General features: G+C 55.2%; 1 protein-coding gene across 1 annotated transcript in view; it reads right to left on the bottom strand.

The window, feature by feature from the left end:
* Positions 1 to 22,404, bottom strand: part of ACE (angiotensin I converting enzyme) — a 57,192-nt gene that overhangs the window by 28,564 nt on the left and 6,224 nt on the right. Inside the window, exons 2-7 of the mRNA XM_030541103.1 lie at positions 14,041 to 14,208; positions 6,914 to 7,007; positions 5,502 to 5,645; positions 4,428 to 4,619; positions 2,456 to 2,553; positions 795 to 967 (exon numbers count right to left, since the gene is read on the bottom strand). Coding sequence (XP_030396963.1) covers positions 795 to 967; positions 2,456 to 2,553; positions 4,428 to 4,619; positions 5,502 to 5,645; positions 6,914 to 7,007; positions 14,041 to 14,208 — 869 coding nt within the window. The remainder of the gene's footprint in view (positions 1 to 794; positions 968 to 2,455; positions 2,554 to 4,427; positions 4,620 to 5,501; positions 5,646 to 6,913; positions 7,008 to 14,040; positions 14,209 to 22,404) is intronic.

Raw genomic sequence — 22,404 nt, forward strand, 5'->3', positions numbered from 1 at the left:
GCTGGCATGGTTATGTCACTAGGAGGTGAGGGGGGTCACCCTGAGGGTTTGTTAGCATGGTTATGTGACTAGGAGATGTGCCGGGAGGTCACCCTCGGGTTGCTGGTATGATTATGTGACTAGGAGATGGGGGGGGTCACCCTCGGGTTGCCGGTATGGTTATGTGACTAGGAGATGGGGGGGGTCACCCTCGGGTTGCTGGCATGGTTATGTGGCTAGGAGATGGGGGGTGGGAAATCACCCTTGGCTTGCTGGCATTGGTATGTGGCTAGGAGATTGGGGGGGGTCACCCTTGGGTTGCTGGCATGATTATGTGGCTAGGAGGTGCGGGAGGGGTCACACTGGAGGTTGCCGGCACGGTTATGTGGCTAGAAGATGGGGGGGGGGAATCACCCTGGGGTTGCTGGCATGGTTATGTGGCTAGGAGGTGCGGGAGGGGTCACACTGGAGGTTGCCGGCATGATTATGTGGCTAGGAGATGTGGGGGGGATCACCCTCCGGTTGCCGGCATCGTTTCGGGGGGTGGGGGGTGGCTGTCACACTCCTGACCAACATAGCTATGACAGTACATGTTGACCAGGCCTAACTCCTATCTCAGGAGCTGCTAGGAAGAAAGCAGAAGTGCGGCTGGCTGGGCTACTGAGGCAACCGGACGTGTTCCCTGGCAGCTGCTGCACTCAGCTCCCTCCCACCCACCAGATTCCTTGTCCCCTTCCCCAGCCCACCCTTCCCAGGAGTCAAGCAGCTCCCCAGCCACTCTCTCCAGTCGGGCCTGGCCTCCTGCCCCCACACACCTGAAGTCCCTGCGGTTGTAGAAGTCCCAGGCGGAAGCGTGACACACCACCTCCCGCCCGTCCACCGGCTTCTCCAGCATGGACTTCTCCCAGAACTCCGGCGGCATCCCCAGCAGGCCCAGCGAGGTGAAGAACTCCTCGGCGACCCGGAACATGTGCGTCGCGTTCCAGTTCTGGGCAAGCAGAGCCGGGGGAAGCCATCGTTACACAAGCCAGAAGGCTGCCTGGGGCTGGGACGCTCCCGCGCCAGCCAGGCAGTGCAAGCCTCAGCAGTGGGAGGGTCACGTCTTTTCCAAGGGGGCCGGGTTCACAGCCCTGGAGAACAGGGCTCTCTGCTGATCCCCAGGATAGATACAGTGGGGCAGCTCCCCCACTTCAAGAAATGGCTCCTATGGGAAGCACGGTACCTGCATAAGGCTGCTGAGATACACCAAGGCAGGGCAGCCCGAGAAACGCTGGTAGCTAAGAGGATGTCAGCAGCAGGACACTAAACAAGTCAAGCTCCTCTCCTGCAGCCCAGAACCTCGCGCAGCCATTTGCATTAGCGCAAACCAGACTGGTGGTTCCCACACACACACACTGGTGCAGATGATGACATGACGTGCAGGGCCCTGACAAATCAGGCCCGCTGGGTTGGATCGTTAACCCTCTACCCGCTCCCCGCATCACGATGCTCAGAGGGCAGGGCCCAGGCTCTGTTACCACTCAATCAGCTGGCGGGTCCTCCCTTGCTCGTCTCCTGCCCAGCCCACCGAGAGCCTCTTCCCAGCCCTGCTCCCAAGCCAGAGAGCCGGGAGACACAAGCTGTGCCGAGGAATCGCCCATTAACTGTGCTAAGAGCATGTGAGTGGCCCACGGTGATGCAAGCTGGGGACCCTGGAGCTTTCCTTTGGCTCACTGGGTCCAGCTGCCTGGAGTCTCTCTGTCTGCCCAAGAAGAAATCTCTCACTCACACCCTGCTGCTTATCTTCCGCCCTCTTCCCTTCCTTCTCTATTTCCTCTCAGCCTTTCTCTCGCTTTTTTCTCTTTCTTGGGCCAAATTCCACCCTGGGTCCAGTCCCCTTGCCTGCAATACAGCTGCTGCACCCAGGAGGAATTGGCCCCATTCTATTCCCACGCTGCGCACACCGAGTAACATTCCTTCGCCTGGATCTTGCCTAAGAGAATCTGGGAGGGCGGCCAAAGCAGATTTGTCCAAGTTGGCACCCTTTTTATCAGCCCTTCACCAGAAAATTAGATTCGCCCTGGGGCTCAGACCTGGAGGCGGTTGCCACTGAAAATGGCTCTTTGTGGTGAGTTTCCCCTGGGGGCAGTGACCAGAAAAGGGAAGCCCCCCTCTCTTTCTCCCTCTGCTGTTGGCCTTGGGCTGGTGGTGCTACGATCACCCCCATGAGCCCTGCACTGTGGCACTGCATTCTCCATCACTGGGAATTTGCATATCCAAACCCGATGTTTTACTAAAAGGTCTGCTCTCATTCAACCAGGAATCAATGCAGGGAAGTCCTCTGGCCTGTGCTATGCAGGGGGCAAACCTCCCGGGTGTCCTCATCTCTTGCAGGGTGATTTACCTGCCTCTACCCACAATCCCCGCTCTCAAGCCCCATGTCAGACTTCGGGGCAAGAGGCTAAACAAGGACAGCGAATGGCCGCCAGGTTCTTACTTGCTGCACCATGGTGCTGGTGACATCCAGGTTGGGTTTATCCGGGAAGGGGACCATCATATCATAGATGTTGTTCCATTGCTGGGCCCACATGTTGCCTGGAGAGAGAACAGCACAGCTCAGGGGTTTGCTCCAGCAGGCAGCTGTTCCTATGAACCAACGCTGGCTGCCTCCAGACGGGGCAGAGAGCTCCAGGCCCATCGGCACCCTTTCCTCCAGGGAGAGAGCTTGGCCTGGCTGCAGGCAACTGAACAGAACAGACTGCCGCCTACTGGAGCATCCCTGGAGAAAGGGGGCTTTGGAAAGCAGCAGGAGCTCGTCTGGGAGAAGGCATATGATGGCTCCTTCACTTTCCTCCCTTGTTTCAGCACCTTTTGGAGCTGCAGAAGGAGAGGTTTCCTTTCCTTGTCTCTAGCTGCAATAAGAGGAAGCGCGGTCCAATGGTCAGAGCATAGCACAGGGCCTCCCAGGCTCTGTTGCCTGCCCTGCCATTGACTCATTGGGTGATTCCCAGGCAAATCCGTGACTCTGTTTCACACCTTTGGACAACAGGGAGGATGCTGGGAAAAGTGCGGGAAGCTCTTCGGATGACGGGCACTATGGAAGAGCGGGTTGCTGATGCCAGCAGGTGAGGGAGGAGATGGGGTAATGGCGGCGGAGCGGGATCATATGCCCTCTGCCGGGATCTCTGCAATTGTCTGATTTCCTAACCCTGCCCCAGCTCTTGGGAAGGCGCTGTGGTGCCCTGCCATAACTACTGCATGCAGGGTGGTTCCCGACAGTCTATGCGACCTCATGCACAGAGCTTGTCTCCAAGCACTTCCCATTCCCTCGTGCTCCCCCCTACCCCCGCCGCCCAATCGCCTGGCATAAATTCAACTGCAAAGCCATGTAATTAGCGTGCACGGGTGGGTGGAGGAATCTGTTCCAGTGCTAAATATCTGGGAATTCCTGGTCAGACCTGGCGCTGGGCTGTGTTTGGGTTCTTCCCTCTGCTGTTTTCCTCTCTTTGGGGAGATCTGGAACTGCCTTGAGCAGCTGCTCTGGGCTGATAAACTGAGAACAGCTCCAATATGCTCCCAGCTCGAGCAGCTGTGCCGCTCACATGGCCTGATTGTCGGGGGCCACCAGCATGCGTGAGCGTCACACAGTGATTGGCTGATCTGGGACTATGTTACAGCTCAAAGCACTCTGCAAACTCTGGGTAGGCAGCACTGTTGAAACGCAGCCACCACTGGAGTTAGGGGGGTCGCCCCAGAGCATGCAGAAGTGGCAGGTGCTGGGAAATCTCCTCTCTGAGAGAAAGTGCCCTGGAGATCTTTAATGCCAAGGCAGAACCTCAGTGTGTAGGATCTCCCACAGCCACCCCATGTGATGGGGGCCCATCAACGCCACAGGAGCCCTTGGGCCTCATTCAGCGTTGCTGTGGGAGCTGAGTGCAGAGCAGCACCTGCTACGCCCAGTGGCCCCCGAGCTGTGCTGGTGGAGGGAAGGAGCAGAGGAACAAGAGCAGGGCGGGTATGGAACCCACTCGGCAGGGTGCTCTGTCCTGCTCTGGGGGTAGCTGGGATACAGGCAGCGCTGGATCTTTTAGCTCAGGCAGGGGAGGCTCATGCCTTTAGATCCAGAGGCCTTGGGCTCGATCCTGGCTGCCAACAACTCCCCACAGGGTACAATGTACATGTAATATCCAGAGCTGGGCACGGAGGTCTGCAGCTGCCTTCCCCGAATCCCACCTCCCACTGCTACCCAAACACTCCACAGTTCCCCATCCCTGTTGCTGACCTCATGTCCACCCTCCTCCCAATACCCTTATCACAACGTCAGCCTGCACTGCCCCCAGCCCAGCCCAGCCCAGATCTGCATGGGCACACCCCCATCCTCCTCAGGCAGCTACTGCCTTCACACTCTAGTGTGGGAGAGGCGAGCGTCCCTCCCCAGTGGCCTCAGCACCTGCCTTGTGCCCACTTACCCAGTAAATGAGCAGGGATGGGGCCCTGGAGGTTGATGTACGTGGGGCCGTAGCGTTCATACAGCTTCCTCCTGACGAAGGCGTGGAGGTTCAGGTAGAGGGGCTCCAGCTGGTGGTAGAGTTCCTCCAGATCATCCTCAAACGTGGACGAGTCATACCAGGAGCGCCAGTAAGCACCGGTATCCTTGAAACCTGGCAACGGAGAGCACGGGGCCGACAGCAATGAACTTCAGCATCCTGCCAAGGGACGGCATTTCGGGGACCGCCCCTCCTTGCCTTTCTGCACAAAATCATCCCTGGGGGAGCAAGGATGCCTGCTGGAAGGATGCACGAAAGGCAGAGGGAGGCCCTGTGCCAGTGGGTAGGGACACCTGCCCCTCCAGATGAGCTGCCAGTGGGGGATAGAGGGGAATCCCCAGCTGGTACATCCCTGCTCATTTTCCAGGCTTTACTCATCAGGGGCATGGCCAGAGGAAAAGGGGTGTGGTCAGATGAAAGGGGGCGTGACCAGAACTCTGCTATGCCCAGGCTAGAGCAGCCCCGAGGTTCCCTTTGCTGCAGACCAGAGCTTGGCCAGACCCAGAGATCTCGCACAGTGGGCCAGAGTCTGATCTCACTTACATTTCACTGGGGAAACCCTACTGATGTGTAGCTGAGCAAGAATGCACCAGCAATGCGGAAACTGAGCCCCGGCTACTGCCCCAGTCTACAGGGGCTGCCATGCTGAAATGGACCCCCAGCCATCGAGGCAGGCATCCTGCGTTGCCCAGTGTCAGATGTGGCATGAGACGATGCAGAACGTCCCAGGCTTGACTCTCCCCTCACTTCCACCAGCGGGGTTCCCTGGTTTACACGCAGGCAAGACGCGACTCTGATGCCTCGAATGCACTCCTCATGCAATGCCGTGCTGTGGACATGGGGCGACTTAGGGAGGAGAGGTGCCTCCTGACCCTAGGAGGAGCGATTGTCCTCCACCAGGTGTTTCTGAATTTGGGGGCTGGTTTGTGAGGCTCCCCCACCCTCTGCTTGGTGACAGAGATGCCTGCAACAGCAGATGTCCTAAGTCCCTCTCACCGTCCATACTGTAGGCCTCGTTGCTCAGCGTCACAAACTCCTCATACTTGGACCTCAGGGGGTTTCCAGCTGAGCTGTGCCAGCCCTCCCAGGCGTAGAGCAACTTCTTGTAGCTACGGGAGTTGGCCATGATGTCGGTTATCTCTGAGGCACAAAAGAGACAAAGACGACAGAGAGTCACGCCAGCTTTCGTGGCGCGCGGGGGGAGTTTCTTTCCACTCACAATAGGTCTCCCCAACTTCCCAGGGCTGCACAGACCCCCAGCTGCATGGACACAGGCTAGGGCAGAGGGAGGGGTGTGAACCCCTGTCAGGTTCTCTAGGGCATGTGGATCAAGAGGAGACGGGCCTGAGCTGGGACCCAAACACTCACAAACATCGGGGTGCCAGACAGTCCTCTGGCTTCACAGTGGGCCAGAGCTCTGGGAATGGTGGGGTATCTGCAGACCAAACCCCAATGGCTCCTGTGCCTGTAACATGCTGAACAAACACCCCAGATCCAAGCTGCCCCACCCCCCCCCCACCTGGGGCACTGGACATCTGAAACTGGAGCAGGATCCTGCGGCTGTGGAGGGAGCAGAGGTTGTAAAAGCAGCAAAGAATCCTGTGGCACCTTATAGACTAACAGACGTTTTGGAGCATGAGCTTTCCTGGGTGAATACCCACTTCCTCAGATGCAACTGACGAAGTGGGTATTCACCCACGAAAGCTCATGCTCCAAAACGTCTGTTAGTCTATAAAGTGCCACAGGATTCTTTGCTGCTTTTACAGATCCAGACTAACACGACTACCCCTCTGATATGGAGCAGAGATTGTGATGCAGGAAGGCTTGTTGACTCTAACGTCCACCAGGAGCAGCCCGACACCCCCTTTCTCCTCCCCTCCCCCCATCTCCAGTTCAGTGGCAGCCTTCCAGTCCCCTCTGAGCAGGAGCACTCCTGAGTTTGGGGCAGGGAGGATTGTCTAGCGTAGGAGATCCCATGCTGTTGGACCCTGTCACCTGCCTGTGGTGAGCAGCCAGTGCCTGAGACTTCAGAGAAAGTGTCTAAGGGCCCATCGCGTACCCAGCTGAACTGAGGAGTCTGATTTCCTTCCCTTCAACTACCAACCTTGGCTTCGAGCTTCCAAATTCCACTGAAGTCAGTGATCAAACTCCCACAGACCAGGAGCATTGGGGCCACTGAGCAAGCAGGAGGCTTTGCGCTGCTTTCTTGCTTCCTCGAGAAGGGACCCAAATCTGGAAGGTGCTGATCACACTCTGCTCCCATTGGCTCTGGCAGAGGCTGAGGGCACTCAGCACCTTGCAGGCTCAGGCCCATCCCCTGAGCAAGGAGCTTCGACATTCAGAAAGCGACATAATATGGGTCATTGGGCCGAGGGCTCCTACCCAGCTGGGATGGGAAGGCACCATACCTGGCTCCAGAGCCCAGCAGCTGGAGGTCTGGTTTGGAGGACACACCTTGGCAGTGGAATAGATATTGTCCATCTCGCTCAGGATGGTGTTGTACTGGGGGAGGAGGGAAAAGCAGGTGTTAGGGGTCAAAGGACATGGAATCAGGGGTTCCTTCAACACATGGATAATACAGTCTGAGTTCAGGCAGGGGGATACCCCGCCTACGTATTGACAGCGCCTCTGAGGCTCCTTTCACTTTGGTACGTGGTTCTCTGTGCATGTCGTTTTTCCAGGGAGGTTGTGAATGCCTGTAGTTTGGTGCATGTGTAGACGGGAGGGGTGCACACCTGCATGCAGAAGTATGTTGTGGTGGAAAAAAATTGTACGTGCATGTAGTTTTGTGGGGGTACTTTTGTGTGTGAGTTTGTGAGGGTGAATGGGAATGCAGGTAGGGGGTGGCTGTGTGTGCAGTTTGCCTGGTGTCATTTAATGTGTGGAAGAAGGAGGCTGGGCATGTGTGTGGTTGGGGGGCTGTATGCGAGGAGTGATTTGGTAGAAGGGCGGCTGTGCATGCATGAAGGTGGAGTGTGCGGTTCTGTGGGTGTGCTTTGTTAGTGCTCATTAAAAATGGGGAGCCGATCTGACTGGTTAGGAGGAGCCAGGCCATGCATCTCCCAACCTGCCCCAGGCCGAGACAGCTCAGCGGCCCACAATGAGGAGTGGTGATGGGGTGTAACGAACAGTGTCAGTGACCCTGAGTTCCTGAGTCAGCCCTCCTGCCTCCAGCCTTAGTGAGACCATGTCAAGCTTATGTGGGATTCATCGAAAATGAGGGACACCCATCCCGAGGGCCAGATGAATACTGTGGCGGACAGAGGGTGGACAGATGCTGTGCAAAGGATCCCTTCCCTGCCCCATAATCTACCAACACAACTCAATCTTGACCTAGAGCGACCCTGCTATTCACCACTCTGCCAGTACACCCCCAGCTCAACCTGCAGCCCCCACCGCTATTCCAGTCCTGCTCCACTGCCCCCCACCCACAGCTCTTCGCTAAGGCACCCGAGTCCTCTGCAACAACCTCTCCTCTGCCAGTTTTCACACCCACTCCCCATCTTTACCAGCCTGATCTGCACCACCCTGCCAATCCACCCCTGCCCTCCCCCTGCTCTGCCAAGGCACCTACATCCCAGCGTGGCCACCTCCCCTTATGCCAGGAAAAGCTGCCTCATCGATGGTCTATGACCCTTTCTGATCAGGGAACCATTCTGTAGGCGGGGAGCGTCCTAATATAGCCCAGGTTAGCCAGCTGCCAGTGAACGCTGGGCTGTGGACCCACCTACCCCATGGGACTGACTGCGGCAGCACTCAGATCTGCAGGGAATACAGTTCCTTGGATTGACCAGGAAGCCAGAGAAGTGCTGCTGGAATTGTATTCAGCAAGCAGGGGGGCCGGGTGGATAGGATGCTGAGTTAGGAGAATTGGTCTCTATTCCTGGTTCTGCCACGGGCTGCCTGAAGTTGTTTCCCTTCCTGTCTATTTAGGTGGTTGGGTCTTTGCAGCAGGGACTCTCACTCTGCGGGTGTGCAGCCCCCAGCACGAGGATGGGACCCTGATCCCGGTGGAGGCCTCTAGGCTCTGCTGGTGCTCTTCTCGTGAAGCTATGGGGGCATTCTTGATGCTGCTGAAAGTGTGGCTTAGATGATGAGAAGGAGGCCTGAGGCCCTGACCACTCGTGACCACTAAAGATCCCACGGTGGGTTTCAGATAAGTAGAATGGTTAGCCCCATTGTTCCGGCCGAATTCCAGTTCGGGAAATCACATCCTGCTCCCTAAACTTCCCCTTAAGCTTTCAATGGAACGGTCATTAGCGCGTCTTGTCCTAAATTGCCGTGTGGCGTCATGTTTTGAACAGCTGCCACATTGCCCCCCAGAGGGGGCTGCATTGCAGTGGTGGGTAAAATGATTCTCACTGATACAGCTGTGAAAGCCCTTTGGGAGGAAAGGCCCACTCTGGGGGAATACCCTAACTGAAAGTCCTTTTAAAAGAAGCAGTAGCTCTTCAGGTGGCCAGGAGCACAGCTATTTATATTGTCCTTTCCCTCTACTGCTACATTTTGCAGGTGTGAAATACTCTCACCAGTGCAAATGATTTCACTATGCACAGAGCGAGTGTGTAACACTCTCACCAGTCCCAGTGGGTGCAGACTTCGGCTTTGGTAGCACTTTGCACCTGATTAAATGACAACATAAGCTGTTGGGCAGAAGGCGGCCTGGACCCTTGCAATTCCTACCTGACAAGCCCCCTGTGCCTTCCCTGTCTGCCTCCTATTCAGCTGCATGGAGCTTTGCTGGCGCCAGCACAGGGCCAGGCTATGCGCCACGGTGAGGTTTGCTTTGCTGGGAGGAAAGGGTGCTGGTGGGCACAGGCAGAATGAGTCTGGTTAGACTTGCTCAGGGTTAGGAGTAGGGTTGGCTTAGCAAAGCTCAGGGTCTCTGGAGTCACCCCTTGCTTTTAAATCAGACTCCACTTGCCCGCCAGGGAGCCAGGCAAAAGGGTTTCTGCGGAGAGCAGTAACTTGCCCAGTCTCCAGCATTCCCCGGAGCAACCCGCTGCCCACATTCCCAGCACCGCTAACCCCGTGGGCTCTTCAGATCTGGGCAGGGTCTGCACATGGATGGGAGGCAGCCCTGGAGCGCCCACGAGCTGCGGCCAGTCAGTCACGAGGTGGTGCTCTTCCCGCTGACTCATGCCTGACTAATTGCTCCCCCTTCCCCTCAGCTTGCTAACTTCTGGAGTGGGTAACAACCATGACCATCCCGTGGGGCTTCTCCTGACCACAGGAACGGCCTGGAAAAATTCTAGCCTGGGCAGTGATTTCCTGCCAAAGCTGCTGCTGTTTTCATTTCTGCTCTCTCCCCTTTCCTGCCTGTATTTTCTTTAGCACCCTGTCCCGCTCCATTGTTCATTTTATTGACAGTGTGTAAACTGGCCTGGCTGCAACTCCTGCCCTCCCTGTTCCCTTCATATCTCAATGATGTTTCCTCCCCAGATCAAAATAAAAACGTGCGGTCTTTGCTTCTCTGACCCGTTCATTTGAGGCCACTACCCCAGTGCTTGTCCCCAGCTACCCTTGAGTGCCCCTTGGCATGGTGTAGCAGATGTGATACCAGTCTGTGCCTCCAAGATGGCTGCCCTTTGTACCCTCACTGCTCCGTCCTGAGGGCCTGATTCCCCATTGCCTCACGGAGTTGTTTACACCAATGCAAAGTGCGATCAGATCAGCACTGCAGCCTTTTACCGCTGCGGACTGAAGCGTTCGTGCAAACGCATTGCCCAAGCTGCAGGACAAATTGGCTCAGGCTGGCGTTCTTGCCAGGCAAGAGCAGTAGCCACTGATGAAACAAAGCGGCGGTTGCAGCCATTCCGGCGGGGGCTCCCACCCATTGCTGGCCATACACCTGGCCAGCAAGGTACAGAAAAAGTAATTTCGATCGAAGCCCTGAGGCTTGGAAACATTGATGCCCTGGGAATCAGAAAAGGCGAAACTCGTGGTAGGCAGCAGGGGCGTCATTTCAGAAAAAATCTTGGGGGTTGAGGGGAGTTGTAGCAGCATCTAGACTAGACCATTAGGTGTGAATGTCTGATACCCTGCAAATTTAAAAATTTGGCAGGGGCCAAAGGGAGTGCACATGAAAAGTCTGAGAGGGTGGAATTGGCCTCCTTGCCCCATAGCAAACTATAGTCCTGACACAGCAACCTTGTAAGAGAGGCAGGATGGTCCTGACAGCCCCTATTCTGCCACAGCCCTGGGTGACCTCAGGCAAGTCACTTAACCTCTCTGGGCCTCAGTTCCCCACCTGTACAATGAGAGAAGATCCCTGCCCTGCCTCCCAGGCATGTTGGGAGGCTGCACTCACTAACCACTGTGAGTGGCTCAGATGCTATGGGGATGGGAGGCAGAGAAGTACCTACGTAGACAGCCGGGGGCCCAGCCTTCCTTTGCAGGAGGGCTTGGGACCGGTTCTCAGGATGGAGTGGCATCTCCATGCCTCTCCGCACCATCGACTCTCTGGCCCAACAGGCCGCCCTGGGCGGGTGTCATGAATGAGGCTGCTGGCTGAGCTGATTTTAGAGCAGGGCCCACGCTGACCTCTGTGACAGCCCAGGGTGAGAAGGTGACCGAAAGCTGCCTTTGCCCTCCAGCGCCGTGGGCCGGGAGGTTGGGCCTGCACCTCCTGGAGGCGCAGAATTTCAGACTCTAAATCAAGCTGCTAGGAACCGTTCCCCTTTCTTCTCCTCAATCTGAAGCCTGGGGCAGGGCCCCTCCACCACTGGGGCTACATGTACCAAAGTGACGAGTGATTTTTTTGTGGGGGAGGGTGCTCAATTTGGGAGGCCTTTAAGGGGCCTGATTCTGCCAAGCATCTGCCCTCTGCAAACCAGGCCCCCTTCAGACCAATCTCAGCTTGGGCCCCCAGAATCACTAAGGGCTTTGAAAAACACAGGCCCTGGCGCCCAGCCTCCCTCTGGTCTCCCTACAGTGTCTCACGCCTCCGCAGGACTGGGGCCCGTCGATTTATTTCTGGCTCCCTGGTTCTTCTCCTTCCCACGGGAAGCACCTCAGCACCCGCTGGGTTTCAATTCGCTCGCAGTGTTTACGTCTTCCAAGAGAATCCACTTCCCTGTCACACACCCTCCCCTGTGGTTCCTTAGGCACTCGACACGCTGCCCAACACAGCATCGTCTCCTTCTGCTCTCTGCCTTCGCTGGCCCGCTCGCACCTCTCCTGGCCCGAGAGTTGGAGGGTTCCCATCCGTTTCAACGTCAGTCTCCCTTGGGCCGATGTGAACACGCTGCCTGCTACCTCATGCTCCTATATGATGACCCTGATGGCTTTCCGCTCTTCCCTCCACATCTGCGTTGGCCTTATTCTAATTGCATGAGGGTTCCTCGTGGCGTCCACAGTACATGAGCATGCACCAGGGCCGTCCAGAGAATTCAGGGGGCCTGGGGTCTTCGGTGGCGGGGGGGTTCTTCCACTCCCGGACCCACTGCCAAAGTGCCCTGAAGACCCGCAGTGGGGGCCCCCCACAGCTGAATTACCACCGAAGTGGGACCTGCTGCCGAAGGGCCAGGTCTTCGGTGGTAATTCGGCGGTGGAGGTCCTTCCACACTGGAGCGGAAAGACCCCATGCTGCCGAAGACCCGGAGCAGAAGCAGCTCCAGGGGCTCCAACCCCGCGAGAGTTTTCTGGGGCCCCCGGAGCGAGTGAAGGATCCGAAAAATTCTCATGGGGGCCCCTGTGGGGCCCGGGGTCTGGGGCAAATTGCCCTACTTGCTCCCCCCTGGGGCAGCACTGGCATGCACTGACTTACCTTTAAAGGACAACCATGGTGACTAACTAAGAGGGAGTCTGCTCTTATAAGGGTCAGGGGCCTGACCGGGCCAGCCAGTCCTGTTTGATTATCACACCCAGCTGGAACGGGAGCTGCAAGAGGGAAGTTGGCGGACTCCTGGGCCTGGTCCTGGAGCAGAGAGAAAGACCTCTGACCCCGGCAGCCTTTGGTGACCAGGGGATCAGCTTTGTTCTGGGTCACTTTGCTAGTTAGTTCTTGGAATGAACAAACCATATACTGAGGAAAGGGTCTGCCAGTGACCTGGGCATAGTATTTAATCCTTCCTGGGCTGGGGAAACAGCCCTACTGCTGGTTATAAATCGTGACTCTATATTTACTAAATCCATGTAGGGCCAGGGGGTTCTCAGACTTTTGTACTGGGGACGCCTTTCACACAGCAAGCCTCTGAGTGCAACCCTTCCTTATACATTAAAAACACTTATATATATATTTAACACCATTATCAATGCTGGAGGCAAAGCGGGGTTTGGGGTGGAGCCTGACAGCTCGCGACCCCCCATGTAATAACCTCACGACCCCCAGTTTGAGAACCCCTGACATAGGCCATGCGCTGAAGCTGATAGCTGGATAAGAGACCTAGTCAGAGCACGCAAACTGCCGTGGTACGAACAGTCAGGCACGGAATCGGAGACCTGGCTCTCCTATCTGCCACTGCCTGGCTGATCTGTGCCTATGGGGCCATGGGGGGATGCAGAATCACTGGAGCACAAGTCCAGCACAGCCATGCCTCCTTCCACCACAGCTTTGCCCTGGAACATGCCCGGCACCGGGAGCGCTTGTGCAGGCAGCCAGGATCTGGCAGACCTGGATCTCTGCACAGCAGGGCCCCTGTTGCACGGAGTTATTATCGGGGGGAAGAGGGGGAGACAGTGGGAAGCAGGCCCAGCATGTCTGGGTTGGTGTTTCCCACCTTTCGCCTGCAGTCGCTGGACTCTGCTACTGCCGCTGCTTCGCTCTTTGCCAGGTTTCGCCCTGCCTGTTCATGCTGGAGTGAATGGAGATTCTCGCCTCCTGAAGGCAGGCTCAGGCAGGTGGCCCGTCGTCCAAGCGGGTGGAGCTGCACCCGCTCACAGCAGGCCTGCAGTGGGGCCAATGGGCCTTTGGAGGCAGAAAAGCAGCTGGGAAAATCCTAGCTGCAGAGCTCCATATTTTAGATGGAGCTGGTGACTCCCCATCAACGGGGCTCCATTCACAAACCAAAAGATGGATTTTCTGATGACCTCCTATGTCTGAAGCTCCTACCTGAGACCCCTGCAAAACCTACCCGAGACCCACTCAAGTGCCTACCCAAGACCCAGCTGAGCCCTGAAGACTCCACCCTGTCCATGCGTGTGCGCGCGCGCACACACACACACACACACACCACCCTGATCATTCTCTTGCTCTCTCTCCCCAACCCCTCAGTGACTTGGGGGTAAGTCTACATGCAGTTAGACACCCATGGCTGGCCCATACCACCTGACTTGAGCTCGCGGGGCTCAGGCTGCGGGGCTGTTAAATTGCAGTGTAGACTTCAAGCTCTGGGACCCTCCCATCTCACAGGGCCCTAGAGCCCAGGCTCCAGCTCAACCATCTACACTGCAATTAAAAAAAAAAACCATTGCTCAAGCCCAAGTCAGCTGGCACGGGCCAGCCACAGGTGTCTAACTGCAGTGTAGACATGCCCTTAGCTTCACTGGCTGTCGCTTCCCCACCCGTTCTTTGAGACCAGAGCAAGACGCCTACCTGCTGACGCTTGTCCAGGGGCAGGTTGGAAGGCCCCAGGGTCTGGAGGGAGCCAATGATACTCTTCAGCTGAGTGTCTGTGAAATTCTTCCAGATGGAGCCATAGAGTTCCTTCGCCTTCTTCCCCCAGGCCTCTGTGAAGTTCTGCTCCTCCAGGGAGGCCAAGATCTGGAAGGCAGGAGGAAAGACTCTTCTGTGACAGATATTCCCCTTCCCTGGGAAAACCATTTAGCCATCACTCCCAGGGACCGTCTGCCCTGCAGCGCGTGTGACCCACTCAGTGTGGGGCTCTAGGGAGCGGGAACGAGCCCCAGCGTGGGCCACAGACTGGCAGACCTACGCAACTCCAACCAGCAGGGACAACAACCCCAGCAAAGAGGGAGGCACATAATGGCTCCCTGCCTCGCTGCCACACCTGTACAATGGAGACAATGAGAACCACCTTTGTAACAGAGGCATGGTCTGGTGGATAGGGCACCAGGCTGGGACTCAGGAGATACAGGTTCTGTTCCTTCCACCCACCTGCTGTGTGACCTCCAGGATGCTACTTCACTTGCCACTGTCTGTTTCCTCTACTGAGTTTTGTCTAGAGAGACGGGCAGCGACCGGCACTCACAAGGGGTGTGTCTATACTGTGGCTGAAAGGGAGCTTTCCAGCAGGGGTAGACAGGTGCTCTAGCTCATAGGCACCAACTCCGTGGGTGCTCCAGGGCTGGAGCACTCACAGGGAAAAATTAGCAGGGGCTCCGCACCCACTGGCAGCCAAGCTCCCCCCTCTTCGCCTATTTCTCCATTTCCTGAGCATGCCGCATCCCTGCTCCTTTCCCAGTGCTTCCTGCACCCTCCCTGCCACTTAACAGCTGTTCGGTGGTGCTTAGGACTTTCCAGGAGGGAGAAGGAAGAGCGGGGAAGGGTGTGGAATAGGGGCAGGGCTAGGGTGGGAAAAGGCAGGATGGGGCAGGGCCTTTGGGGAAGAGGTGGAATGAGGGCAGGGGCGGGGGGGTCGAGCACCCACTGGGCAGAGGGGAAGTCAGCGCCTATGCTCTACTTGCTAAAAATAGCAGTGTGGCCACAGCAGCTCAGGCTAGCTGCAGGAGTACGGGCATGGCCAACCCCCAGGGTTTGTACAACTAATGCATAAGAACAGCTGTGCTGGGTCAGACCACAGGTCCATCCAGCCCAGTATCCTGTCTACCAACAGTGGCCAATGCCAGGTGTCCCAGAGAGAGTGAACTTAACAGGTAATGATCCAGTGATCTCTCTCCTGCCATCCATCCCCATCCTTTGACAAACAGAGGCTAGGGACATTCCTTATCCATCCTGGCTAATCGCCATTAATGGACTTAACCTCCATGAATTTATCTAGTTCTCTTTTAAACCCTGGCATAGTCCCAGCCTTCACAACCTCCTCAGGCAAGGAGTTCCGCAGGTTGACTGTGCGCTGTGTGAAGAAGAACTTCCTTTTATTTGTTTTAAACCTGCTGCCCATTAATTTCATTTGGTTGCTCCTAGTTCTTATATTATAGGAACAAGTAAATAACTTTCCCCCGGTATTAAGATCCAGGGTTTGTTCAGATGATGGGTGTAACCATTCATGCCCAGCAAGGCCATTGGCCCGTCAGATGGCAGGACTCCTTTCAGTCATGATTGCTTTGATCCCCATCAGCAGCAATTCCCCCAGCTGTTGAAACAACCTCCCTCATTACGCTGGGTTCCTGCAGCTTGCCCCGTTCATTCACTTGCTGCCCTCCACTCGCTTCTGGCAACCGACACCAATGGCTCATTGCCCAGACATGCTGGGCAACCCTAGCACTGCAGCTGTGCAGATGAAAACCTTGCCAGCCCTGTGGCTCAGCGGCTCACGAGGAAGTCACCGTGTAAGGACTGCGCTTTGCAGGAGATCTGACTAGGAAGGGGGAAATAATCAGGTGAGACACAGGGTTGCACTGATCTCTGACATTTCTAAGAGGAGACGCCGGTTTCCAGCTAATGTAGAAATCGCTCCAAGTTCCACTCCCTGCCTGGAGCTTCTCCAGCTGGCACACAAGCTACAGAAAGGGAGTCATGTGAGGTCCCACTTTTGAACTGAACAGGGGCAGCAGGTGCACTATAAGTGTCTTGTGGATAAATGTGCATCTTTTGCAGCCCTGCTGGCACCTGCAACAGGCAAAGTTGAATAAACCGCACTGTTTGCAGGGGAAAAACCTGCTCCATTTATAAGTGGGCCATAAATGATTAACAGGAAATTGAGATATTTTCCTACACAGTTAGAGAGTCCAACAAGTCAATCATTTGCTGATAGCTATCTCTGGCAGCTTCTACGCATGTGCTTAAAATCATCGGGACACATACAGCTCATGTCTGCAATGTGCTTAAACCTTTTATACATGGAACCTTAGGAGAAAGTGGAACCAACCTATTCCTTACATAATCTGTTTGTCCTGCTCTGCTAACCACAAGGACATGCCATGCACCTTCCAGGAGGGATCTTCCAAAGCGCAGAGTCTCAGCCCTGTTCCCCTCGACCCTGACAGGAGCCAAGGTTGAGCACTTTGGAAAAATCCCATCTTTGGTTCAAAGATAGCTCAGCGTTGCTCACTCTCATGATCCAATCACAAATCTTGCAATCTTTGGAATTTTTCTTAAAGAACCAACTCCTGGAGTCATGTGATGATAGAATCTTGGTTTCCATTTAATTTTTTTTTTAAAAAACAAGTTTCTAGCTCTCGTGGTTGCAGAGAAAACCTTGAAAACATAAGGCAAGCGAACCTGAAAAACTAAAGACAATACAAGGCAAAGAAACGAAAAAAGAACCCTACATTTTTAAAAATTCTTGCTTTTTAACCCAATCTCATGATTTTTGTAGCCTGACTTTGGAATGGCTGAAATTGCCAATATGGAGACTTTTACTTTAAACTAAGGAAACAAACCAACCAACAAAAAACAGTCTCCAGTGGAAAGAGTGCAGTGTGTGCATTTCACTTGGGAACAGGCTGCAGCAAATGTCTCTACATGCATGGGCAGAATTCTGGGAAGTTTAAAGGCACAGTGCATTGAAAACAAAAAGGAGCAACATTTCATAGTTAGATACCCATCACTCTAGCCATTTGTCTACCCAAAGTATTTCTAACATGCCCCTCACTCAAGTCTAGGCACCAGCAGCATCTAGATGTATCAGACAAAAATCTATTGCATATAAAGAGATAGCTGAATGTAGAGATGAATTCAATGTTAGTGTGTGTGTGTTGTGAGCACACATTCCAGTCAACCAACTCCCATTTGCATTCAGGAGCCAGCATGGTCTTGTGACTAGCACATGGGCCTGGGAGACCTAGGTTCTAGTCTCATCTCTACGGCTGACCTGCTAGAGGGCCTTTGGCAAGTCTCTTTGCCATCTTGTGCCTCAGTTTCCCCACCTGTAAAACAGGAACAATGACACTGGCCTCCTCGGTAAGGGCTAACTAAGAGCTAAGTATTAATTATAACATTACTAACAAGTGAGGGGTCTGGGGGGTTATTTAGTGATGTGGGCACCAGGCTGCTAGGCAGTCCCACAATCTGATGTCACATAGCCCCTCTCAGGTGGCAACGGCCTCAGGGTAGCTGGCTTTGAATTGGAAAGAGACCCATAGATCTAGCTTCATGCCCTGAAAAAAATCTGAATGACCCGGGAGTATTTGCGATTCCTGTAAATGCGACTGATGTGTTCATTTTATACAGACACAGGGCTCCCTCCAATGAGCAAAACGGGACTGTTAGCCTTCAGGAGCCTGGCTTCATCAAACCCACATGCCAAGCAAGGCAGCAACCAGCCCCTCCCCTTGTTGCTTGGTGGGCTGTGTGCACCTACAGCTGTCACCTGAGTAGCTGTCAGGTGACAATACAGAGCAATGTTAAACACCCAGTTTGCAGGGGTGGGGGATGGAAAGGTGGCTCTGGAATGGACTGATTCCCACCCTAGAGAGCCCAGGGAAAGGGATGAGTTGACTCTTTTGCTTTGGAGCATCTGGTGGGCAGATATGATGATGAGCCTGGAAACTCTCCATCAGCCGCTGCCCACTCCACATTCTTGTTTACACTCCAGCAAGTTCAGGGGCAGCTCCACATCCTTTCTGTTTCTCACACTCCACCTGGCACAGAGGGGTCACACCAGGCTCCTCCTGCCAACCAAGCCTAGCCGTGAGGGGCAGGAAAGGCAGGCACACAGGGAGGTCACACCCCTCCATGCCACAAAGGAGACCTCCTCTGTGGCATGGAGGGAGAATTCAAGCGTAGATGGAGCCGTCAGTCCACAACCCCCTGTGGCAGGGTTGGTCTCCACAATGCCCCCTTTTGGCCTGCTATGGCACTACTCACCCTACCTCAGTTCCCCTGGAGGCAAAACTCTGCTCTGGGGATCGGCACCTTGTATCAGGGCTTCCTGCCAGACCCGCTCTGCACCTGCTGGCTCCACCCCCACTGCTGGTTGGGCCTGAGACCCAGCTCAGCCAGGAAGTGGGACAGACCCTCTGGTTCACCACCAGGAAGCCCCCAAAATAAACCTTAACATGCCCTCCACCCCCTGGACTCCCCCTTCATCCTGCTCGCTCGTACACTGCTGACCTTCCCGACTCTCACCCTGGAGCTCCAGCTTCTACCTCAGAGCTTCCCCCCGGCTTGAAGCGATTTCCATCATAAATATTTGTGATTTGGTTCAGTGGCTCTCAGCACCCCCCTCCCTCACTCTACAAATTGTTCTAACTCCACTGCTCCCCAGAGTCCTTCCCACAGGCTGGGATCCTTGTTCCCAGTCTACCTACAGGCCACAGGTTTGGCCTTCCCCCACAAGCCTGCCCCAGGAGCCTCTTTCTCCCCTCTCAGCCCATCACAGGAGAGAACTTTCCTTCAGCAGCTCTGCTCCCTCACTGGGCTCTCCCAGGCCTTTATGGAAGCCACCTGTCTCTTTCCCAGCTACAGCTGACAACTGACTGAAGCCATCCAATTCCTAGTGACCAGGATCACCTGGGTGCGTGTGTGAGGCAGGGTGTAATGCACCCAGACTCACCCCTACAGCACCTCCTGCTGGTCATCTCAGGGAATTAGCTCTTTTCCAGCCTGGGTACCCTCTGCAGGCTGGTGTCCTGCTTGTAGCTGACATGTCCCTCCCAGACCCCAGTGCCCCTTTACCCTGGGGCTGCCCCTTGGCAATACCCCACCAGTCTCCCCCCCCCACCCAGGAAGACCCAACCCTCTAATCCCCACCTTGCCTCAGTCCGGGCTACTGCCAGCCATCACTAAGCTCCCACTCCCTGGGGCAGACTGCAGTGTAAAAGCCACACATCATAGGCAAGGGGGTTCAGACCTGCTGCCTTTGCCTGACTCCCAGTACCTCTGTGGGCCTAGGACCAGGCCCTGTAGCCTAGGGAGTTGACAGCCTGGATCCCCCCCTGCTCAGCTGGCCCTTCCCCAACGCTGCTGCACACCCAGTCCCCTTTCTGCAAGGCAGCCAGGCTCTGCTCTCTCCCAACCTGGAGAGACAGTTCTAGGTACCTGGCTCCCAGCCTTTTTATACAGGCCAGCTGGGGCCTGATTGGGGCGTGGCCCAGCTGCAGCCACTTCCCCAATCAGCCCAGCTTAGCAGCTCTCAGCCACAGCCTCCCCCCAGGGCTGACTTTAACCCCTTTTCCGCTGGAGTGGGGGAGCCACCCCACTACAGGGGGGATAGACCGATCTGTCAGACATAAGGCTAAGCCTGACTCCCCTTAAAGGGCCAGCCAAACAGGGACACCCTCACATAGGACATATGGAGGGGCTGGTTTGCAGCCAGTACTGGCCTTCCCGTCAAGGGCTCATTTCTTCTTCTTCTAGGAACGCTAGTCATGGTTCATTTCAGCCTTCCCCATCCCTGCACAAAGCCCCCCTAGGCAGAGTTTCGGCAGGGAGAGATGAATGCCATCCTAAAGGACCCAAGCCCTGAAAAGCATGGAGTAGTTCTGGGCCCCGGGCGCCTTGGGGACCACAGAGCACATCCAGCCAATGGCATTAGCCCTAGTGACAGAGAGCTATAGCCACATCTCCATCAGCTGTTTGGTGGCCTCAGGCACCGGCAGGTAGGTGTCCACCTCCCACGTACTGCTGTCACACCTGGCATTAGGTGGGCCCTGTGTGGGCAATCTCAGGGGATGGCTTGGCCTCGGAGACAGACTTCATCCACCCCAGGATAGAGGAGGTGAGCCAGGGATGGGCAGCTCGCCCTGTTAGTGCTTTCGTTTCTGGGGAGAGCCCCGTTCTGATCGCATCACGCTGCTCAGTCATTCGCAAAGGCCTCTCCTGTGTGCACTGTGGCTGCAGGCAGGGAGGCAATCTTATTTCTTGGCAAGATTCCTCCTCTTCTCCCAGTGACCGGATGCTGGCCATTGTCATAGGGAAGGTACGCTGTGGAGAACAACCAAGGCTGTGTTACCCGCAGGCTTGAGCTGCTCAGCAACTCTGGGAACGGATGCAACCTGGAGAGTTCGCTGCAAAAAAAAAAACAAGGTCTCAAAAACAAACTGCAAGGACGCAGGGTCGTTTGTAGGGACTGAACCTGGCACCTCATACTCTAAAAATCCTGGGCTGGCTGATGCAAAGCCTGTAATAGACTCATAAAACTTCTCCTGGAGCCCAGCCACTCAACAAAGGGGTTCTTGGGAGTTGTTTAAAAATGGATGGAGAATTTGGGATGACTTATTTTTCTTCATCGATTCCAAGACCTGAAGGGACCACTGCGATCGTCTCGTCGGGCCTCCTGTACAACACTGGCCTAGAACTGCCCCCTAAGAATTCATGTTTGAACTCGAGCAGATCTTTTAAAGAACACCCAGTCTCGATTTTAAAATGGCCAGAGATGGAGAATCCGCCGTGACCCGGGTTCAATTCTTCCAGTGGGTAATTGCTCGGAATTCACCATCAACTCCAGCAAGCCCCATCGTTACACAGGGTCTGGGTGAAGGCCTCAGGGCCTGATCCATTGACTTCAATGAGAGTTTTGTCTGAGTAAGGAGCCCAGGGTTTGACTCAGTCCAAGCCTGATGAACTTCACCCACAAACGCAGAGGAGCAGAAGGCATGTGGCCACGGGGACCGGCTGTCAATCTGCAGGGTCGAAAGGCTTTCTGGTAGCTGTTCTCGCCTGTAGTGTGTGTGAAGATTTTGTTGGCGGAAATGCCGACTTTACAAGATGGGCCTGATGCAAATCTGACAACATAGCGGCAGGGGAAGGAAAACATGCTAAGTGTGTATTCTTGGGGCAGTCTCTTGGTGTTTATTGGATAGCTCATTAGCTGCTATTTAAGCCTTTTCAGCCAAGTCTCCAAGTAGGCTGGATTGTTTCATTTCATTCTCCTCTTCATTACTTAGGCCTCATTTCCTGGGTAGCAGGTGTGGGTGGATACAGCTAAATGGTGCATGCGGCCGTGCCTGGGTGTATGGTGACCAGACAGCAAGTGTAAAAAATCAGGACAGGGGATGGGAGGTAATAAGCGCCTATATAAGACAAAATCCCCAATATGAGGACTGTCCCTATAAAAGAGGGACAGCTGGTCACCCCACCTGGGGGTGTGGAACGGCTCTTTGCTTTGACCCCCTTTGCGGTCGCACAAATCAAGTTTTGATCACGCAGCCATTCGAAGAAACCTTCACACAGGGGAGCCCAGATTTGCTCTTCTCCTACCAGATGGCCAGTCACCAAACAGAAAGGAGACCAGGTGCCTCAGGAGACCTGCCCACATAGCAGCCCACATTTTAGGCTATATTAGGTGTGTCTCCTCCCCCCCGCAATCCCAGGGCCCTTCCAGTCTCAGGGGCTCCCCGCTTGCAGGGGTAGATCTGAGGACAAAATCAGTCTCCTCTGGACCTTTGGAGCATCATCCGCTGGGGACAGGAAGGGGTTTGCCCAGGACACTCTCTGCTGAAGCTTTGACAAGCTAAAGTTTACCAGACCTGATCCCCGGTTGGTATAAATCAACAGCTCCACTGAAGTTAATGAAGCTCCAGCAATTTATACGGCGAAGGACCCGGCCTGTTCTCTTTATTCCTGTTGAGCTGTAGGCAAGCGCCGGTCATGAGGAAACCCGATGGGCTGGTGCAAACGCCGCTGGCTGCGGGCTGGGATAATGGAAGAGACGTGTCATTCTGGCGCTTTCCCGCCAGCTAAGCAATTCAGACCCCCTGGAAGGGACACTCAAAGCGCCTCCAGCTCGGGCAGGCTGGAGAGAGCCCCACTCGATTCACCCCTCCCTTCTGCCTGGCTTGGCTGATAAGAAAAGTCACTCGAGGAGGCCTGCTAGACAGCCTTGCTTCAGGGCTCTGCTCCCAAAACAAGGGCTTTGAGGAGGAGCCCCACCTA

Source organism: Gopherus evgoodei, chromosome 23 (genome assembly GCF_007399415.2).
Source record: "Gopherus evgoodei ecotype Sinaloan lineage chromosome 23, rGopEvg1_v1.p, whole genome shotgun sequence".
Classification (NCBI taxonomy): domain Eukaryota; kingdom Metazoa; phylum Chordata; order Testudines; family Testudinidae; genus Gopherus; species Gopherus evgoodei.